This window comes from Ovis canadensis, chromosome 7 (assembly GCF_042477335.2).
Source record: "Ovis canadensis isolate MfBH-ARS-UI-01 breed Bighorn chromosome 7, ARS-UI_OviCan_v2, whole genome shotgun sequence".
In the NCBI taxonomy this organism is placed as follows: domain Eukaryota; kingdom Metazoa; phylum Chordata; class Mammalia; order Artiodactyla; family Bovidae; genus Ovis; species Ovis canadensis.
In genome coordinates, this window is record NC_091251.1 from 113,302,915 (window position 1) to 113,323,216 (window position 20,302).

At 43.9% G+C, this 20,302-nt stretch overlaps 2 protein-coding genes across 4 annotated transcripts in view; one reads left to right on the top strand and one right to left on the bottom strand.

Moving 5' to 3' along the window:
• Positions 1 to 826: 826 nt before the first annotated feature.
• Positions 827 to 20,146, top strand: EIF3J (eukaryotic translation initiation factor 3 subunit J). Its single transcript, XM_069597346.1, has 8 exons — positions 827 to 1,054; positions 1,129 to 1,232; positions 11,267 to 11,321; positions 11,772 to 11,863; positions 15,110 to 15,224; positions 17,267 to 17,428; positions 18,664 to 18,737; positions 19,061 to 20,146. Exons 1-8 carry the CDS (start codon positions 1,015 to 1,017, stop codon positions 19,190 to 19,192), a joined length of 774 nt encoding a protein of 257 aa, XP_069453447.1. The 5' UTR covers positions 827 to 1,014; the 3' UTR covers positions 19,193 to 20,146.
• The window catches only part of SPG11 (SPG11 vesicle trafficking associated, spatacsin), a 79,789-nt gene continuing 75,320 nt past the window's right edge, over positions 15,834 to 20,302 (bottom strand). For all 3 annotated transcript variants that reach the window (XM_069597329.1, XM_069597331.1, XM_069597332.1), the window contains one exon: positions 15,834 to 16,391. In XM_069597329.1, coding sequence (XP_069453430.1) covers positions 16,369 to 16,391 — 23 coding nt within the window. In that variant the 3' untranslated portion in view covers positions 15,834 to 16,368. The remainder of the gene's footprint in view (positions 16,392 to 20,302) is intronic.

The window sequence follows — 20,302 nt, forward strand, 5'->3', positions numbered from 1 at the left end:
GCGCTCACCTTCTGGAAACCTTTCAAATATCCTCCGCGGTTAACGCTAACCTTTTGTATTTAACCTCACAGCGCTTCTTTTTGTTGCAGTCATTGTGCTGTGTCGAAACCTGTTTACGTGTCTGTTTTTGCTGCTTGATTGAGCGCTTCTTGAGGGTAAGGCTAGAGCAAATAAGTTTAGCTGACTGAGTTCCGAAATCATTCTGAGAAAGAATGAATCGTGTACTGGGTTCTGGGGGCTCACAGAAGGGAAGGTCCTCTAGCCCCGGGGTTCCCTTCGATCCCTTCGTGACGCACTGCCGGCAAACGTGCCGGGAGCTAAATCTGAGCAGTTCGGCTGGGAGGCTGCCAGGAACTCGGTGCTCTCCGCTCGCTTCTCCCGGCGCCCTGCGCCCTTCGGGTTCCAGAGGCCCATCTCGCCCAGCGCGCAATCGCGCGCCCCGGGGACGTGGAGGCCACTCCGCCGCCCACAGCCGGGCGCGGCGTGCGGACTCTCTGCCGCTGTCACCCGCGCCCGGGGTGCGGGGTCCACGCGAGCAGAGGCCCGCTGCGCCGCTTGCGGCGGGCGCAGGGTGGCCCGGGAGGAAGGGAGAGGGCAGGCGACAGCCAAGCGCCAGACAGGGTGCCGCCACGGTCCCCGCACTGCCTGTTCCTTCCCGGGGCGCGCGAGGCGGGCCGACCCTCCCTTCCCACCCCTCGCCTTGCCGCACTGGCCCGCTGGACCGCTCAGGCGTCCAGTGCAGCGCGGAAGACCCCGGACGCCCGTCGCGCCCCACGCCCCGTCCGGCCGCTCCCACGCCCCTTCCGGCCGCTCCCACGCCCCTTCCGGCCGCTCCCACGCCCCTTCCGGCCGCTCCCACGCCCCTTCCGGCCGCTGAGTGGGCGGGGCCTCGGCGTTGGGTCTGCCGCGGTCCCAGCGTTCCCCGCGCGGGCGACGAGCGCGGGTCCGGTGACTCACCTCCGCCGCGCTAACTCTCCCCCGTCTTCCCTCACACACGCTCACGCCCGGCTCGATATGGCGGCGGCGGCGGCGGCTGGGGACTCCGACTCCTGGGGTGAGGGGAAGCTCGGGGGTCGGGCCGGCCGGCGCTGGCCCCAGACTGTCATTAACGCGACTCTCTTCCCGCAGACGCGGACACGTTCGCAGTGGAAGACCCGGTGCGGAAAGTGGGGGGCGGCGGCACTGCCGGCGGGGACCGCTGGGAGGGCGAGGACGAGGACGAGGACGTCAAGGTGGGTCCGCGCGGGGTGGGCCGGGGTGCCCGCCTTGGGGCGGGAGGTCGGACGCGGGGCCCTGGGCGCCGCCCGGGCCTGCGGGCCGTGTGGGGACGCGAGCGCAGGGCCCGGCGGTGCCCTGCTCCCCCGGTCCGCCGGCCACAGGGCCGGAGGCGGGCTGCGTGGTCTGCCGAGCCTGCCGGGCGAGTGGCGGGCCCCAGCCCCTCTTAGAGGGTCCGCGCCTGCCTGGACCCGCCGCCAGCCGGCGACAGGCGGTGACAGCCGCGGCTGGGCCGGCCCACGTGCGCACTGCGCGGGGCTGAGACCCGGAGGCGAGAGCGCGGCCCCTGGCTCTTCCCAGATGGGGCGTCTCGTAACGCGTCCCTCGTGCTGGGAGCTCGTCTGCAGCCCTAAAGGGAGGGTGAGGTGGGGCCCCTGGCTCATCCCAGATGGGGCGTTTCCTAACCCTCTTGCCTTTTGGAGCTCAGGCGTCCCTCGGGCTGGTAGCTCGTCTGCAGCCCCAAAGGCCCGCTGGTGGAGTTTGTTAGAGCTTTTAAATGTGTGAAGTATTGTGGTGTAGTTTCAGCCACCTTTCTTCCCCACACACAGGTGAAATAATTTTTAGACCCCCCCCCCCCCCCCACGTGTGGTAGAAGGATGAACTGAGGCTTGAGATAGCTACCTTAGTGGTCAGAAACCTGGCTAGTCTACACTCACAGCGACTTGGAAAATGGAGCGCTGATAGAGTGGGTTATTCATCTACACGGGAACCCGTAAGGAAATACTGATTTCATGGTTGGATAAGGCGAGGGAGCCCGGTGTTTGTTTTGTTTTTCCTATGCTTTGTATATTTCGTTTGCTTTTGACGCCTCCTGGGGACTCATCGTGTGGCTTCAGATGACATTAGGACTGCTGCGTTTTTGTTTTTCTAGTAGCTACAAATCTCTCAAGTGCAGAATGTTAGGATTCTTATTAATGAAGTTCTCAAAATCTTTATTTCCATGAAGATAAAATTTAATATGAGTTGGAAAATGGTTTTCTGTGGTTTTGATTCATTTAGTGAATTGTTTATTCTTCTGACTTCTACCCCCAGCTCATGATAACAAACCCTACAAATCTTTCCGCTTGAGTTAAAAGAAAAAATTTAAGCTAGATAATCGTTAGGAACTCTGTGTCCATACTGCTTTTGTTTAGATTTTACTTTGGTCTGATGAGGTGGATGTCCAGTTCCTTGAACAGCCTGAGGTTCAGGGATGATGTGAGCCTGTCAAACCTTGGGGTTAATTAATAAGCAACACTGTTGTGGAGATATTTACATTTTTGTTTCACTTACGTGTTGTGTAGGCGTGGGAATGGATTGTGTTATCACCCTCATTGCACAATATTAGTTCCCTCCCTACACTGTGGCAGACTCTGTGTTTTGAGCCTTTAGTTCAGATTTGTCCTTTCACTTCTATGCATAGTAGATCCAAGAGTTAAGACATCTGTTAGGAAAATTGGGAATAAGTGAGAAGAAGCGACTAGAGAATCAGGAATTACCAGAAAATGAAGTTTGAATGAAGTAGTCTAGACTGATATGGAGAAGCCTGACTGAAATTGTTGTATCTAAATGGTGTCTATCCTGATAAATAGAATTCTGACCACTTGAACTAATTTTGGAGGTTTAGGAGTTATAAATCTTACTTAAAGGCAAATGTTACATAAAGGCTATCTTGTCTCTCCAGTGCAGGATTTGTTTTATACAAATAGCTTATTTCTTTTACTTAAACTTTGAAGTTGATCTTTAAGTAGCAGAAAGCTGAACTTGCCATTTTATTTCCAGGTTGAGATGTAGCTCTGTTTCTGCTGAGTTCCTCAGAGATTTCCAAGATCAAGTGTCCGTGGAGCAGTTTGGTTCCTAGCAGTTTAGGGTCAGACAGACCTGGATCCATATTGTTGCCTTGACAATTTCTGTTTGTGAACATAAACCAGTTTTTTAATCGCCCCCCTCCCCCATTTCCCAACCTTAGCATTACAGAAGCTGTCTCAGGCATTATTTTGCACTTTAAAGGAGATAATATAGGAAGCATTAGGCAGAGGTGCCTGACACTTGGTAGGCACTGGCTAAATGTTAATTCTCTCTTGCTTCTAGATGTAGTCTTAATTTTTCTGGCTAATGGAAAATATGCTTAGGCTGTTTAGATCGTGTATCTGGGGTCGTTTTTGTGCCACAGTTTGTGCTCTCTTTAGCTCAGTGGGAGTAAGTTCTCTCCACAATGGGTGTTTACTGTGTGTTTTTTGTTTTGAATGGAATGACCACCGTTGTCAGGCAAGTTTTTGCTTGCTCAGAATCTAGAGTTGAAATTTGTCACCTTGAATGGTAATGAGCAGGTTTTCCCTGCTTTCTGAAACTAGAGCATTCCTATCAAACTTTTCCTAAGCTGAAAGAAGCAGTTACTTTAGGACACATCTTGCTAACAGATGTACAGATGCTCACAGACACGGTTCAAAGCTGTGGCAGCTTGGTGCGTAGATTCTGAGGAGCTTGGTGGAGAATGAACTTGGCCTTGATGGTGCCACTCTTGCTGCTCAGGGTGCTCACTGCCACTGCAATAGCTCAGTGCAAACACAGATGCTATTTTCACTTGTCATAAGATTGTAAATTGTCTTTGGATTTCACTTAGCGAACACAGGTACTAAGGTACGTCGTTAAAAAAAAGTGAAGTGTCATAAAGTGAACTTTCAAAGAGTAAGGAATACATTAATACCAAATTTCTGCATTCTAATATTCTAATGCTAATCCTTTTGTAGCAGTTGTTAACAAGGTTTAGTTTTCATGAGATTGAATAGTCACGGTCCTTAAAGAATACAGTATGTGAATTTTTGAAAAGTCCTTCGAAAGTAAGGTAGGAAGAAACAGTAAGTTCTTCAGTCTGTGTCAGCACCTAGGGTTTAGCCTTTAAGAGTATAGGCTTAATGTCCTTTGTAACGTCCTGAGAAATGAAAGGAAAACTAAGGTCTTTTGTTACAGTAACTTGCTCCAATAGGTTAATGTCTTTCAGTAGACATAGCATTTTGCTGCCCTTGACTTTTCAGATAGCTGTCTGATAGTGGCAGGGGTGGATTTAGGTGAAATTAGGATTGTTCATATTCACTGGTGGTGGGAGGGGGAGGCGGGGAGGCTGTGCTTCTCACCAATTTAAAAGGTGAGAACCAGGGAGCATACTTGCCTCTTACCGTGCTTTATTTCCCCTTTCTACCCTATCCTGATATCAGTGCGGAGGCAGTGGGAGAAACTGTTTGCTTGGCGTATATCTCTGGACTCCTTCCCCACTTCTGGAATGACAGGGAGGCTGTGTTGATCATTTTTCTGCTGGCTGTGAGCACCTCCCCACTGCAAGCAGGAACAATACAACTTTTACTCCATTTTACTAGACTCCCATCATTTCACCAAAGCAGACAGAAGCTAGATTTATTCAAAGGGTGTAGTTTGTTTTGAGAAAACTTCTGGCTGTAATTAAGCGTCTCACACGTTTGCTTCCATGTTATTACAAAATGTCTTTAAAAGACCCTAGAGAACTGGATGCCTTGAAAACTGCGTGCCTTATTGTGCCCATTCAGCTGTCTGTGAGGGCCGCATCCCAGTTAATGGTTTAGATATACCAGAGTAAGGACATTTTTGAAGCATTGGAAACAGCACTCTGAAGTAGAGGATTACATTTCAAAACATGGGAGATTGTTGGGAAGTTTCAGAAGGCAGGCATTCTGCTAGGAATGGAAATCTGGAAGGTGTATGAGATTGTTGGGAAGTTTCAGAAGGCAGGCATTCTGCTAGGAAGGGAAATCCGGAAGGCGTATGTATGTGTGTGCACGGGCGTGTCTCATGAAGAACTCCAGACATACGCAGAAGTGGAAAGAAAAGCTTCGTAAGCCCATGGCCAACCTGTTTTCTATATTCTGTCTTGCTGCTCTCCTCACCCAGCCAGATTATTTTGAAGAAAATATCAGTTGTATCGTTTTAATGCCCTGACAGTTTTTTATAAACTAGTAAGTTTTTAGTTGGGAAGTGCGTTTGTTGCTGAAAAATATTTACCTAATATATTTGCTGTCCTGGACCATCGAAAATAAATAGGCTGTTTGTTTAGTGTTGTGTGTCTTGTTCTTAACCTAGCTTAGCCAGGAATTTGAAGTAGAATTGGTTGATAACACTTCCAAATATGAGACAGGTCGGTATTGAGATGGAATTCAGCAGAGTGCTGAGCCATAGTAGTGTGTTAAAAACTTAATGGATTAAGTGAAGTAGAATTGATTGAGACAGGTGCCCTGGCTTCCAGAGACAAGCAGAGTGCTGAGGTGACAGAAGACCGTTTGCGCTCATTTTAAAAGCTAACCTTTGCTGCCAGGCCCAGCCGTGGCAGGAGCTCACTGCAGAGTTCTGAGGGTTCTCAGCACAGAACTGGCACAGCTCACAGAACGCCCAGCAAAGACTCTCTTGCTTCAAGAGATTATGCTTTCTCTAAAGCAAACGATTGTGCTGAAGAAGAAAAGGAGGGGTGCGTATGTTAGTTCACGGCCTTCTGCTGTGGGGCAGGAGAGTCTTCCTGCTCATGTGAAGCCGCTTCTGTTGGATGGTCTATAAATATATCTTGCTTAAGTTGGAAAGCATTTTCAGCCCTTCGCGTGTTCTCTCATTGCACGTGACGTTCTGTAGTTACACATTATAAAATGACAGGCTGTCCGCCTACTGGCTGCGCTATTAGAAATAAAAAGGAGCCAGGGTTTAAACTTTTTCTGTTACGTTTTTAGTTGTATTTAGTTGGGAAGCAGGTTTTAAACTTGAAAAACACCCATCTTTTTTAAGAGAAATGGCTCAGGTGATGCTGGATGTTTATCTGTAGAACGTAAGTATAGATGAGCAGGTAGTTTATAAACAGCTGCTCTTCTGAGAAAGTTGGCCATTTTAGAAGAGCCTGGTTAATACTGGAGATATTAATACTTTAAATACTTGAAAATACTTTTGGGGATAAATACTTTTGGATATTGTAGTTGGAAGATTTATTGACTACCAGTGATAATTGGTTAAAAATTTAATTGGATATTGATAGGTAACTCTTGAACCAAAAACAACCATTAATTTTAGCTGTTTCTCTTGGAACCCTTCTTGTATTTTATCTGAATTTATTGTCAGCATTTACAAAGTCTTGATGTTTATGGAAAATCGGGCAGTTTTAAACACTCTGCTTTTATGCATCTACTTCTATAACTAAGGATGCAAACACTGTCGTAAGCTCATGGGGAAGCTGCGTGGCCTTCTGCTTTGGGGATTACATTTGTTCGGGAAATGTGACCAGTCTGTTTCTTCTGACGTCACTGCTCCCTTCTTGAGGAGCTTATCCTCAGTATAGGAGTAACTTCTATTAAAAAGGAGCAAACTTTTTCCCAGCACTGTGGGGTGAAGGGTGCCTTTCATGGTCTGTTCATGAACTGAGGAGCACGTGTCGTAGTTGTTTCCAGGACTTAGAGATAGGAACCACTGTTTCTGCTACTGCAGTCCTTTCTGTGCTGAAAGTCTAGGTGGCCTCCTCACACTTGGACTGAGGGGACGGTGTGTCGTTGTCTGGAATGAGGTCATTCTTCGAAAGGGAAGCCAGGGGCGGGGAGAGGCGGGATGCAGAGTCAGGGTGGATGCGACCCTGGACCAGTGGTGACCCAGGGGTGAGGTTTTACTGGTCCAGGGAACTGAGGAACACCAGCACTGAGCAAAAACCCTGCTGTGTTGTGCTGTTTCCCTGTGTGGGAGTTACTGGGATGGGGCTGCTCATTTTCAGCTATGCCTCGCTCCTCTTGAGCTCCTGCTCCCAGAGGCTGCTAGACTCATTTGTTAAAATTAGTAGAAATCCATCTCAGGCAATTTGAAATGAGTATCTGGCATAGTTGTAGCTGGGCGTGTCTTAGTATCTGGCATAGTTGTAGCTGGGCATGTCTTAGTATGTGCCCTAACCCTTCTCTTTGATATGGGATTCCCTGCAATTCCGGGGGACTCCATTCCAGGACTAATTGAAAGAACAAATTGTGATGTGGAGGGACCTAGTTGCCAGACATTTATACTTCAGGGTTCCAGTAAGAAATGATGTTTAATATGACACTTTAAAGACATTTTGTCCTGTTCAAAACAGGTTCCTTCATTATTTTCCCATTCAGATTGTGTGATAGTTATCTCTGGGCCTTGGTGTCCTTCTGTGACTGGGGATAACACTACCTTACTTGCAGAACTTTTGTGAGGGTTAACTGTGTGGCCATATGCGAAGTTCTTTGGGGGCTTTCCTGGCAGGACTCACTGCCACGGGCCCAGGTTCAATCCCTGGTCAGGGAGCTAAAATTCCACAAACTGTTCAGCATGGCCAAAGAATTAAAAAAAAAAGAAACATAAAGCCCTTTGCATGGCGCTTAGTGCAAAGTAAGCACTTAGCCGATGCGGTCTGCTGCTGCCACCATTGTCACCGCCACTGGTATTAGTGGGGAGCTGTAAGCATCCCTGGGAAGCAAGCAGATAGTTCTTTTACCTAAGAACCATCTAAGCGGCATACCACTCACAAACCCAGCTTTCTTACGTGCTGCGAAGATTAAAATGACAAAAGCTTACAGTAGTAGTCAACTTTTAGTTTCAGCTCTCTGCTTCCTTTTGGACAGTGCTGTATTGATGCAGGCACTTAAGCAAACCGGCCAGGTGATAGGGACGTTTGCCGTCCAATTTCTGACTCTTAGATGTTCACACAGTGACTGGCTGGTTTGCTCTCATTGTGTTTGTGAACTGTGAACTGTGAGTTAAATTGTAAAGTAAAGAGACTATAAAAATGCTTCTATTCCGAGTTCTTCCCACTCCATGGCAGCCGTGATCAAGGTTTTTTATTTCTTTGGATTTAGATTTTTATTAAGAGTCGAGGCTTGGTTAGTTTGCAGACACCGAGCCTGATTCAGATTTACGGCCTCCTGCGTTACAAAGCCAGACGCTTGCTGCCGCGGCTGTGGCACGTTAGTCAGCCCTGCCCCTCCGGCCGTGCCAGGGCCTCCTGCCTTGTCCGTCATCCTCTGGCTCAGCTTCAGACGGCGCGTCCTTGAGTGCCGGGTGGTGGTTGAGACGGTGGTCAGGTTCCCTGTAGGTTAAAGCCCTATTTAAACACAGGGCTGTGTCTGTCTCTGTTAGACTTAACCCTTGTAAGTCCTGCGGCCCCTTTAAACATGGCTTGATGACTGTTTTCGCTTCGCCCAGGGCCTGTGCTAGGCCTAGAAAAGAGCCACCTGAAGGCGCCCTGCCCGACTTAGGGAGCTGGTTCCGCGAGGCTGTGGGCCACCTCTTGACTCTTCTATTGTACCGAGCTGAACTAGTTTTTCTTTTTTTTAAGTTTAATTTTTAAAAATTGGGCTTAAATTTTTATACAGATTTAATTCGTTAGCCAGGGTTATGTTGTATGGAATATTGCTTGAAATAATTAGAACCATTGGCCAGAATGTTGGATGCTTCTACATTTGGGAAAGTAAGTGTAAACACAGCTCAGTTTTTCGTTTAAAGCTACTGTGAATTATTTAAGAGAGGCCGTTAGTTTTGGCTTGGTGGTCTTGTGTTTTAATTGTTAATGGAGAAGCTTTTTTGTGGAGTTAGACAAGTTGATATAAAAGTTCATGTGGAGAAACTGTGCAGGAATGGCCAGGAAAACACTAAAAAACCTGAAAAGGGGGGATTAGCCCCAGCTTACATTAAAAACAGACTATAAAGCCTCTCATTAAAACAGTACGCACTGGCACATGAAGAGACGGCAAGCCAGTGGGGTAGCATAGGAAGCAGAGGCGCCTAGGAAACGTAGGGTATGGAAGCTCCCAGGGCAAGGACGGGCTTTCTAAAAGCTGAAGTATAGTTGACTTGCAGTGCTGTAGGTTTCAGGTGTACGGTGTCAGTCCCTTCTGTCGTGTCCAACTCTTTACCACCCCATGGACTGCAGCACGCCAGGATTCCTTGTCCATCACCAACTCCTGAAGCTTACTCAAACTCATGTCCATCTAGTCGGTGGTACCATCTAACCATCCCATCCTCTGTCGTCCCCTTCTCCTCCCGCCCTCAATCTTTCCCAGTATCAGGGTCTTTTCCAAGGAGTCAGTTCTTTGCATCAGGTGGCCAAAGTATTGGAGGAGCTTCAGATTCAATCCTTCCAGTGAATATTTAGGACTGATTTCCTTTAAGATTAACTGGTTGGATCTCCTTGCAGTCCAAGGGACTCTCAAGAGTCTCCTCCAACACCACAGTTCAAAAGCATCAATTCTTCGATGGTCAGCTTTCTTCATGGTCCAACTCTCACATCCATACATGACTACTGGAAAAACCATAGCTATGACTAGGCAGACCTTTGTTGGGAAAATAATATTTCTGCTTTTTAATATGCTGTCTAGGTTGGTCATAGCTTTTCTTCCAAGGAGCAAGCGTCTTTTAATTTCATGGCTGCAGTCACCATCTGCAGTGATTTTGGAGCCCAAGAAAATAAAGTCTGCCACTGTTTCCACTGTTGCCTCATCTGTTTTCCATGAAGTGATGGGACTGGATGCCATGGTCTTAGTTTTTTGAATGTTGAGTTTAAAGCCAGCTTTTTCACTCTCCTCTTTGACTTTCATCAAGAGGCTCTTTCTCTTCGCTTTCTGCCATAAGGGTGGTGTCATCTGCATATCTGAGGTTATTGATATTTCTCCCGGCAGTCTTGATTCCAGCTTGTGCTTCATCAAGTCCGGCATTTCTCGTGATGTACACTGCATATAAGTTAAATAAACAGGGTGACAATATACAGCCTTGGTGTACTTCTTTCCCAATTTGGAACCAACATAGTGGTTCACAGTTTTTAAAGATAATACTCCATTTATAGTTATTATAGAGTATTATAAAGGTGGACTTTTCAATAGCTGGTGCTTTGACACCTGGGTAACTATTTGGGAAAAGATAAAATTAGATCCGTACTTAGATCCATCATAGAAAAGAAAAAATTCCAAAGGATCAGAGATGTAAATGAAGAAACAATGGAAGCATACATCTTCTAGAAGGAAATTCCTTGCTTTGAGAAAAGGCTTTCTAATTGGAATTCAGAGCAGTGGAAGAAAGCTTGAATTTCGCTCCGTGAATGTGGGGGCCACATAACGCCTCGAAGAGAGCACTGCAGGCGTCCCCATTCAGAGAGCAAGGGCTTGGCCCCCACTGCCTGCCACTGCCATCCACACTGTGGTAGAGGCTTTGCCAGTGTGGTTAGATAGGAGAGAGAACTGTGGAGCCGCACAGATGGATGAGGAAGGCATAAAGCTGTCTCATTTGCAGATGATACGGTAGTGTACCTGGAAGCCCATGGAGACTCAGTGGTGGAACTAACTGACGTGATACACGCAATGGGTCAGGCACCTGGGCTCCAGAGTGGGGCACTGTGTTGCATCTGTCTGCCTGCTGAAGCAGGAGACACAGGAGACGTGAGTTTGATCCCTGGGTCGGGAAAATCTCCTGGAGTAGGAAATGGCAACCTGCTCCAATATTCTTGATGGAAAATTCCATGGACAGAGGAGCCTGGTGGGCTGCAGTCCGTGGGGTCACAAAGAGTCGGACATGGCTGAGCACAACATATATGTATTTACGTTTATATGGTAGCAGGATATCAAGTTAGCATAGAAAACCCTATAGCTTTTGTATAAATGATAAAACCACCAGTCAGAGGACATAGAATGGGAAAAAAAATATTTCAGTGGCAACAGGGAAGACGAAATACTTAGGGATAGACCTAATGAGAAGCATGCAAAATCTTTTAAGAGAAACTTAAAAAATTCTTCGAAAGATACAGAGGTAGGCTTGAACAAGTGAAAAGATAGCCCTTTTTCTTGGCTACGGCAGTTCAACATTATATCGGTTCTCCCAAAATTATAAATTTAATGTAACACCAAAAAAGATGAAAAAAAAATAACCCAGCAAACTTGTTTCCGTGGTGTCAGAATAATAAAGATCACATGGAAAGGTGAGCGTGTAAGAAGCATTAACGGAGTTTTCTCTTGTTTAGGAAAACTGGGATGATGATGAAGATGAAAAAAAAGAAGCAGCAGAAGCAAAACCAGGTGATCCATGGGCTTCCTGTTTTGGGGTTTAGATCTTACTCTGATGCTTATGTTAAGACAACTAACAAAATGCTGCAAAATTGGAAATTTTGGTTATTTTTAGAAACCAAACATCCTTCTGTTTCCTTCTCTTCTCCCTACATCTCTTCTCTCTCTCTCTCTTTAAAATGTAATCAGGTTAGAGGATGAGGCATCAGAGTTGAATGGTCTAAGTCCTGCCTAAAGGACAGTGGGGAAATATGAAAGGAAGTGTTTGGATCTTGGGGGTTAGATTAGAGAGGAGAAAAGAAGTCCCGGAACTTTTCTGTTCTTATTTGCCAGGATATCACCATCTAAATTGGAGCTGGGAGAGGTTTGATCTCATGAAGTATATAAGTATCATGTCTGTCTCATTCATAAACTAGAAAATATTTAAGATTAACTATGATTAAAACATTTCTTTACTTTCAGAAGTAAAAATTTCAGAGAAGAAAAAAATAGCAGAGAAAATAAAAGAGAAAGAACGGCAGCAGAAGAAAAGGCAAGAGGAAATTAAAAAGAGAGTAAGTCCTATTTATTCTCCAGAACACAGAATCCTCACGTCGGTAGTGGTGCAGTGCCTTAGCAGCCGCAGATGCTACCTGATCGTGTAAAGGGCTTTGTGAAGGCTGTGAATGGATATTATCAGATAAGGTGATCCCAGACAAACTGAATTTGTGGTTTTTGCAAAAAACAAACCCAGAAGCTTTATGTGTTAGAATGCCTTCTAGATTTTCACAGACATTCGGAAGCACTCAGGATTGTCTGTGACCATAGTCAGGTTTTTATCAGTGTCTTGCAGTTCTCTCTAGCTGTGATTAGTCTTTTTTTTTTTTTCAGTGTACATTTTGAGTAAATGTAAAACGCATCCATTTCTCTGCCATGTACTATATAAACGTTGTTTTTGATCATTTGGAGCAGGATCAGGAATTTTGTGTTCATTCACTTTTTGAATAAAAAACACGTTGACATGATTCAGAAATCAAAATGGTATTAAAGAGGGGCTCCCAGCTCTTCAAAGATTTGTTCTGTTTTTTTCCCCTTTATCCTGTAAGTAAATATGGTGTATTTACTTATACACTGGTGTATTAAATACTGTATTTATTTAAATATTTACTTAAGTATTTACTGAAATATTGGTGTATTATGATGTCTCCAAGGTGACTTTATATATTTGTATACAACTATATGGTCATATTCCTCCCATTTTTTATTGTTTCCACCCTGGCTTTATTTAATAATCATGGAAATCTTACCATAGATCATAGCAAGCTTTCTTATTTTATTTTTAACCTGGTGAAACAACTCCACAGTGAAAGTGCCTAACCACTGGACCACCAGGGAATTCCCTTGACTTTCTATTAAGAGAAATTTCAAGAAAATAGCATAATGGGTCATATACAAATCATCTAAATTTACCAGTTGTTAATATTTTGCCAACTTGCTTCATCTGTTCTTTTTTTTTTTGCTAAAATATAATCCAATAAATAACAAACTATGCATTTTTCCTTTAAATACTTCAGTATGCATTTCTGAAAAAGCAAAGTGATTTCTCATATAATTATGTTCCATTTTTAAACACCATCTATATTCAGGTTGTGTGCATTTCTTTATTTGTCCCAAAATAGCCTTGCACATGATTTGTTCAGGCAAGCACCTTGCATTTATTTGCTTGTTAATGTACTCTAAATCTCCTAGGATCTGTCTTTCTCTCTCAAACGACACTGACTTGCTGAAGAGAGCAGGGCAGCGTCGGTAGAGCACCCAGCCTCTAGGTTTGTCTTACTGCTTCCTTGTAGTTGAGTTTCCTGTAGCTTGGCAGTGGTGTCTGGAAGTCTAATTGGAATTAGAGTGAACACTTTTGGTTGGAATACTTCACATATAAGGCTGTATGCTTCATGTTGTATCAATCACATCAGAAGTCATACACTGTCTGTACTATTACTAGTGATGCTGAAATCGATGACTGAGTTACGCTGATGACAGCTTGGTCCTTCTCCTGTAAAATGACAGATTTCTTCTTCTGGTAATCCAGCTTCAGGGTTGGTTTCAGGGTCAGTGATCACTGCCTTGAGTATTTCTTCAGGTGTGGCCGAATGGTGGTATTCCATTCTGTGACTTCCAGTTTCTTATTGGCTGGCTTCCCCCCCCCCCCCTTTTTTTCTATTTGGTTACTTTGGATATGGTTTGTACTAGAAACCATAAAAGCTTAATTCGTATAATTACTAATTTTCAGAGTAAGGAGGGGGTGTGGTGACTTTAAGTGGTGAAAAATGAAGGATTTTGTAGGTTTCAGTTTTTTCTTTTTGAGTAAATTTATGGACTTACAGGTCTTTATGAATTCATTTAGATACAGTGATTATTTTTTTCCTGCTTAAATTGCCCCAGTGTTGGGCAGTGGGGTCCCTCTAAGTTGTCCCTGTCTTCCTCTGTCTCACAGAACCCCGCTAGTCTGTGAAAGGTTCCTGTTCTCTGGTACAATAGACTCATCTGGCAAACTCTCTTAGGCCTGGAATCAGCTACTGTGATTCCTTTTTAGTAGCAGATTATCATGGCCAACAATCTGTGAGAATGTCTGTTTCTCCCCAGTCAGGATCATTTTAGATCCTTCTTAGTAATCTTGTATTTGTGTATCTAAAAATACTTACCTGCATGTTTATATGTTCAGAACAAGGAATGGATTCTTATAGCTCAAAGAAGTTGGTCTTTGAAATTTAGCATTATACTTACTCTGTTGTGTCCTGATTAGTCTCCAAAGTAAAGAACCCTCACACTCAGTGCGTTGCTTTTATCTCAGGTGAAGTGTTTGCTTAGAACAGACTCAATTTTGATGCAGGAAATAAGGGTGTTCAGTTCCATCAATACAGTTGAGGTAGTTCCCTTTTTCTAGAAAATTTTCTCCATGAGAAATAAAATGTGACCTGTTTCAGAAGTGGCCTTTTGAATTAAAATCTTCAAACTGCACAGGTATGGATATTTGTGAATGGCACAAATTCCCTTCACCTTTTTCCCACTTTGATAAATATTATCAAAGGTATTTCCTCTTAGTAACATATTTGTTATAGAAACTTATGGCATATAGAAAGGATATAAATTAGACTATTAATTGTCCTCTCAAAGAAGTGGAATAAAAAGATCAATAAGGGGGAAATGTTTTTCTAATTCTTTGAAAAAAGTTTTTTTGTATGTCTACATAATATCTGTTATGGATGTGCCATATACTTGTAACCATTCTGTTGTGGAACGTTTAGATCATCTCCACATTCGCTTGATATTATGAATAAAACCCCATCTGACCCCCTTTGGTTAGACATTTGTGTGCATCTGTGGTTTCTTAGGAGGAATCCCTCAAAATGGAGTTATTTTATTGAAGCAGATAGTAATACTTTAAAGACTTGATGAATATTACCAGAGTTAACTCTAAAACAGATTTTCAGTATACAGTTTTAGCCAGAGTATAAGAAAGCTATTTTCAACTTGTCTGCAGTCTCAATTCCTTAATTTAAAAAAATCACCATGAAATAAACCGAGTCGTCAAATCTCAACTCTGTGACGTTACTACCTATGTTAGCCTTCGGTTACCATGGGCAGGCTGCCTAATTTGTGACTCAGGTTTTTTTCCTGTAACATTAGGACATCTAAAAGGATTTACTGTAGAAATACAGTGAACACTATGAATGTTTGCTATTTATGTGTCTAGAAAAAAAAATTATACAGTACAGATGTGTGCTGCGTTCATTATAACCACCTGTCTTCAAACTTCATTTTAGTTAGAAGAACCTGAAGAACCTAAAGTGCTAACTCCAGAAGAACAATTAGCAGATAAACTGAGGCTTAAGAAATTACAGGAAGAGTCTGACCTTGAATTAGCAAAAGAAACTTTCGGTAAGTGGGGGTGCGGTAACAGTGTCGTATTGGAGTTGGAGTGAATACTGTGGAGGCCTTACTAGTTTGAACATTCAGCAGACATCTTTTCTGAAGAAGCATGATGATTTGGGTTTTATTAGAAAGCAGTTCCTAATCTCTCTCATTTGTATTTGAGGGTTCATTACTTGACGCAGAGTGAGACACATGCTCGGATTTTTGAATGATTTGAGTATTATATAAAAGATGATTAAAGTAAGTTATTGAACCCAAATAAAGTATACTGCTGATTTAAGAATATGTATCAGCTGGATGAAATTTGGGTGAAGTGTGAAGTCTGTAACTTTGTGAGATTCAAGCGTTTGACTGTAGGCATGTCACTGTCTTAAGTCTGGTAGGGTTTAGGCAAGAGCGTGCTGGCCTTGGTGAGGCTGAGGCTGTGCCCCTTCTTGGCTCTCACTGGGCCCCACCCTCGGAGGACTTCCATTCCTGAGCCCCATGCCTGCAGCTGTCGTTAGTGTAGAAGATAAAAGGTATGTTCAGGGTTCTGTCAACAGTAAGTTTAGAGAGCTTCCCGGGGAAGTTAGGGGAAGTTACGTGGCACGGAGGATAAAGATTCAAAGTCAGAGAAATAGTTAAAAGTTTCATTTACTTGCTCTGCTTATTGATACTTTTTCAGAGTAGAATATCCTGTTGAAACAGTTAAATAACCTTGAAAAGAACCCTAGAAGGATCTAGTTACTTGATCTCTATCCCCGTCCCTTCTTTAAAATGGACCGAGCAGGCTGACTGTAGTGATCTCTCTCCTCTTCACTGAAAAGTTGAAAAGTGAAGTCGCTCAGTTGTGTCCGACTCTTTGCGACCCCATGGACTAGTAGCCTACCAGGCTCCTCCCTCCATGGGATTCTCCAGGCAAGAATACTGGAGTGGGTTGCCATTTACTTCTCCAGGGGATCTTCCCGACCCAGGGATCGAACCCAGGTCTCCCGCATTGGAGGCAGACGCTTTAACCTCTGCGCCAGCGGGGAGGCCCGTGTGAGCTGACTCCTCAGTGCGTCTTCAGCAGTCTCGAGTTGCTGTGGCTGCTCCTGCGTACTGGCAGGTGCTCGACATGTCTCCACCACTCTCATCTCATTACAGAGGGCACATGCCCGTTATCCTGTCTTCATAGGATGGTAGAAGCCACCCCTGTGTTTGTTAAAGAGAAGGGTTTATGTGGTAAAAAATTGTAAGATGGGACACCAGTTATAGATTAAAAGCAAAAACATGTATCATTTGCTAAATAGGATTTTAATGTTGTGTTTCTAATACTAAAATACTGGATTGGTGTTAACAAGTGATTTCCTGGTCATTGAGGAATAGGTGATGCTAGGGTTAAAAGAACTGGCCTGCCAGTGCCGTGGACGAAAGGGACACAGGTTAGATCCCTGGGGGGAGGGAAGACCCCTGGGGTAGGGAACGTCAGCCCACTCCAGTCTTCTTAGAACATCCCGTGTCCGTGAGGCTGCAAGAGTTGGATGTGACTGGGCACACATACAGAAGCATCGTGTCTCATAGCCTGGAATCCTCTTAAGCTGGATTGATTTTTCTGTTGGGATGTAACACGTGGTTTACTCCTACTTAGCTTCTGTAGTTAGCTGCATACTTTGACAGGAACCACCTTTGTCTGCTTTTTTCTGCTTTTTTCCCTTTCTCTTCCATCTTTGCTGTAGGCTGTTGCTGGACAATTGCTTTTAGAGCTTCCCTTTTGTGCCAGGGGCTCCTTTGGGCCAGGTGAAGCCTGTGGTCCCCTTCTTAACATACTGTTTTTAAATGTATAAAATACAGAGGATTTCACTTACAAAGGAAACCTATTATTTTGGAATAGGTATCAAAATACTGAAATAGCCTGTGATACAGTAATTATGTACAGACCACTTCAATTCTGTCGACTCAGGTTGAGAACCTGTTTTAGCATGAAATAATAGGGTTATTTAGGTATGATACTGAAATACTGGATTTAAATACTTCTAAATTAAAAAAAATCTTTCTGATAGTGTGTGTGTGTCCCCTTTCTCCTACAGGTGTTAATAATACAGTTTATGGAATAGATGCTATGAACCCATCCTCCAGAGATGACTTCACAGAGTTTGGAAAGTTACTAAAAGATAAAATTACACAATATGAAAAGTCACTATATTACGCCAATTTTTTGGAAGCCTTAGTTCGAGACGTTTGTATTTCATGTAAGTAATTCTCATCTCTGACCCCTGTGGATGGATTTCAGTAGGGGATGTTATAATACACTGAAGATTTGCTTTTTAGCAGGTAGCTTAGGAATGATGTTCTGCAAATACACAGTGAGTGGTCTTTTGAGGATGCCTTCTGAGTGTTTTTACAATGGCTTCCCACAGAGCCATCTGTGCTTGTTGGCACAACAGCTAATAAAAGACTAGCTTCTTATTTTATATTGAAGGGAGCTAAGGAAGTAACTTTTGGGGAAAATCATACAGAATTTACAACTGAGACCACAGACGAGTGTCTTTTCACTTCATAAATGAGGAAGCCAGCTGCAAGAGCTGCCGTGCATTCTCTGAGTCCATGGATTTCGTTTCACGCTTCCAGAAGAGTCGTGCACTTCAGGGGCAGGGGGTGTGGGAGTTGACATCCAGTGGTGGTACAGCACCAAGGTGGAAGGGACTAGGTTTGCTAGTATTTGCTGTTTTTAAGACTGAGAACGAAATTCTTCACAGTAATTTTAAAGTGGATTTTCTTTGGGAAATGATTACTGAGTGGAAGGTTCTAAACATGGTCGGTGACATGCCCATAGTTGTCATTTTATTTTGTACACACTATTTTTTCTGTTTCAGAGGTGCTAACCAAAATTGAACACTTCTTTTGGTAGCTAAAAACGTGTGTCTGTTTCCAGCTTTATATTTTAATGGGGTGGAAGGATGTGTTGGCCAGGTTTACTTCCTGGTTGAGGCAGGCACATAGACTTCTGAGATACCTACTGTTTTCATTCTCATTCTTGAGCTAGAAAATGGAGACCTCAAGGGTTGGGGAGTTGTTGTCTGTGGGTTTACGCGTTGGCCTTCCGTACTGATTCAGATACTCCCCTCTGAGAGCCAAGGGGGTGTGATTTCTGTAAGGCATGGTTATTCTGTGTGTTTAGCCTGGATACGGGAGAACGGCAGGGAGCACTGTGAGCTGTCGATGTTTCTAGTGTCTGGTTAAACGGTGGTGTCTTGGCGATTATAGATCATGATAAAGGTTTGTTGCCGGGTTTGCCATTTTAAACAGTTCTGGTTTGTGAGCCTAGCCATAGACTTAAGATTCTCTGTCATGTTAGGAGAAAGGAACAGCCTTTTCAAAGTTGCTGAAGTTAATGATGGACAAACTACATTTCTCATGTCCCTGTGAAGAATGTGTATTTTGCTTTTTTACTTATTCTCTAAAATTCTTAAAAATTATTTTCTAGTGGAAATTGACGACTTGAAAAAGATCACCAATTCATTGACTGTGCTCTGCAGTGAGAAACAGAAGCAGGAAAAGGTAAGGGCGCGAGGTGGGGGGGTGCTGCCCGGACGCTGGGGTGCAGACCCGGCGCCTCCACGGGCGCTCGCTGGCAGTCGGGAGCTCACCGACGCCGTTCGTGTTGGAAGAGAGCAGGAACGTGAGTGCCGTGGTCATCCTTTGTTTGTAGATATAGTCATGTTTTTCTAAATTAGTAATAGAAATTACCCTGGCTTAGTTCTGGAATCTCAGAGAACTCGGTTTTTCTGGAACCAGAGCCTTTTTTTGACTCTGAGGGTTGCTGTACCAAATAAAGATCCCACAGTAGAGAAAGTCTTATGACTTAACTCTTTTATCTTCAGCAAAGCAAAGCCAAAAAGAAGAAGAAAGGTGTGGTTCCTGGAGGGGGATTAAAGGCCACCATGAAAGATGACCTGGCAGATTATGGCGGTTACGACGGTGGATATGCACAAGACTACGAAGACTTCATGTGACATTTTATCTTCTCCTGGTGTCTTCTTTCTGTTGCCCACAATCCCTTCAACATGTAGCACAACTTCCTTTCCTTTCAGTTCTGCCAAATGCTACAATCAGAAGTGCAGTATCTTTTGTGCTGGTTATTGAATCCCTTGACACTTAGGTGCTAATGTGCAAATGAGGGAACTTGGATCTTGTTGCCAAGGGGTTAAAATTGGGAACCTCTGTTGCTACTAAATCATAGTTTTAAAAAACAAACCTAATAATGTTGTCATTGTTGCTATCTGATTCCATAGCAGCAGTCACTAAATTGGAAACAAAGGTTGCAACATGACAAAAAAAATTGTGTCCTATTTACCAGCACCGTTCAGTAATACAGCCTTAACCCACCTCCTTGAACTACTTCATAACTTGTCAAGAAAAGCAGTCTGCTGCAAGGGCATGTGGTGTCCACCTAGTATTAAAATTGCTTTGTCTTAAAATTGAGCGTGAGGATATTAAAAATACATTGTGACGAAGACTGCTAATCTCAGAGTGAAGACACGGCGGCTGCAAAGCACTAGTTTGATAAGCAAATGACCAAAACCCTCCAACTTTGAAGCTGAAGAAGGTAAACCTCTCCATCGCTGCATTACAAGTTGTGGAATCTCTTGACTGCACAGACTGTCTAGTTGCCATTTATCAGACTGTTCTACTGACGGAGAGCCTCAGATGGGGGGGCGGGCAGGGAACTCCTCACCTGTTTTATTTGCCTGATGTAAGTGTCTGAGAAACAAATCTTCCTTTGTTCTCCAAGGCTGCAGTGGAGCAACTTTCAACAGGGTTTTGGCATTTCCTTTCCTTTATAAAACATGCTCAGCAAACTGCACCGGTTAACTACAGTTTGGTAAATTGTTATGTTAACAATTATGACATCTGCAATGTTTTATAAAGCAACTAATTTAATAAAGTCACTATTGTGAGGACTTAAATTTTGTGTTACCTCCCAAGAGATATTTTTGGAGAGTATAGAACAGAGCTCTTGGGACTTGAGTTCTCTATATGCTTACAAAGCTTTATAAGTGCTTGATGAGCAGATGTAGTTTTAGGAGAAAAATGATTTGCAAAGTCCTTAATAGTGTCACTCT

Bases quoted from the DNA above. Each gene is read 5' to 3' on its own strand.
- EIF3J (XM_069597346.1), top strand. From the start codon at position 1,015: ATGGCGGCGGCGGCGGCGGCTGGGGACTCCGACTCCTGGG. The intron at 1,055-1,128 runs GTGAGGGGAAGC...CTCTTCCCGCAG, and splicing joins TGGGGACTCCGACTCCTGGG to ACGCGGACACGTTCGCAGTG. The intron at 15,225-17,266 runs GTAAGTGGGGGT...TTTCTCCTACAG, and splicing joins ATTAGCAAAAGAAACTTTCG to GTGTTAATAATACAGTTTAT.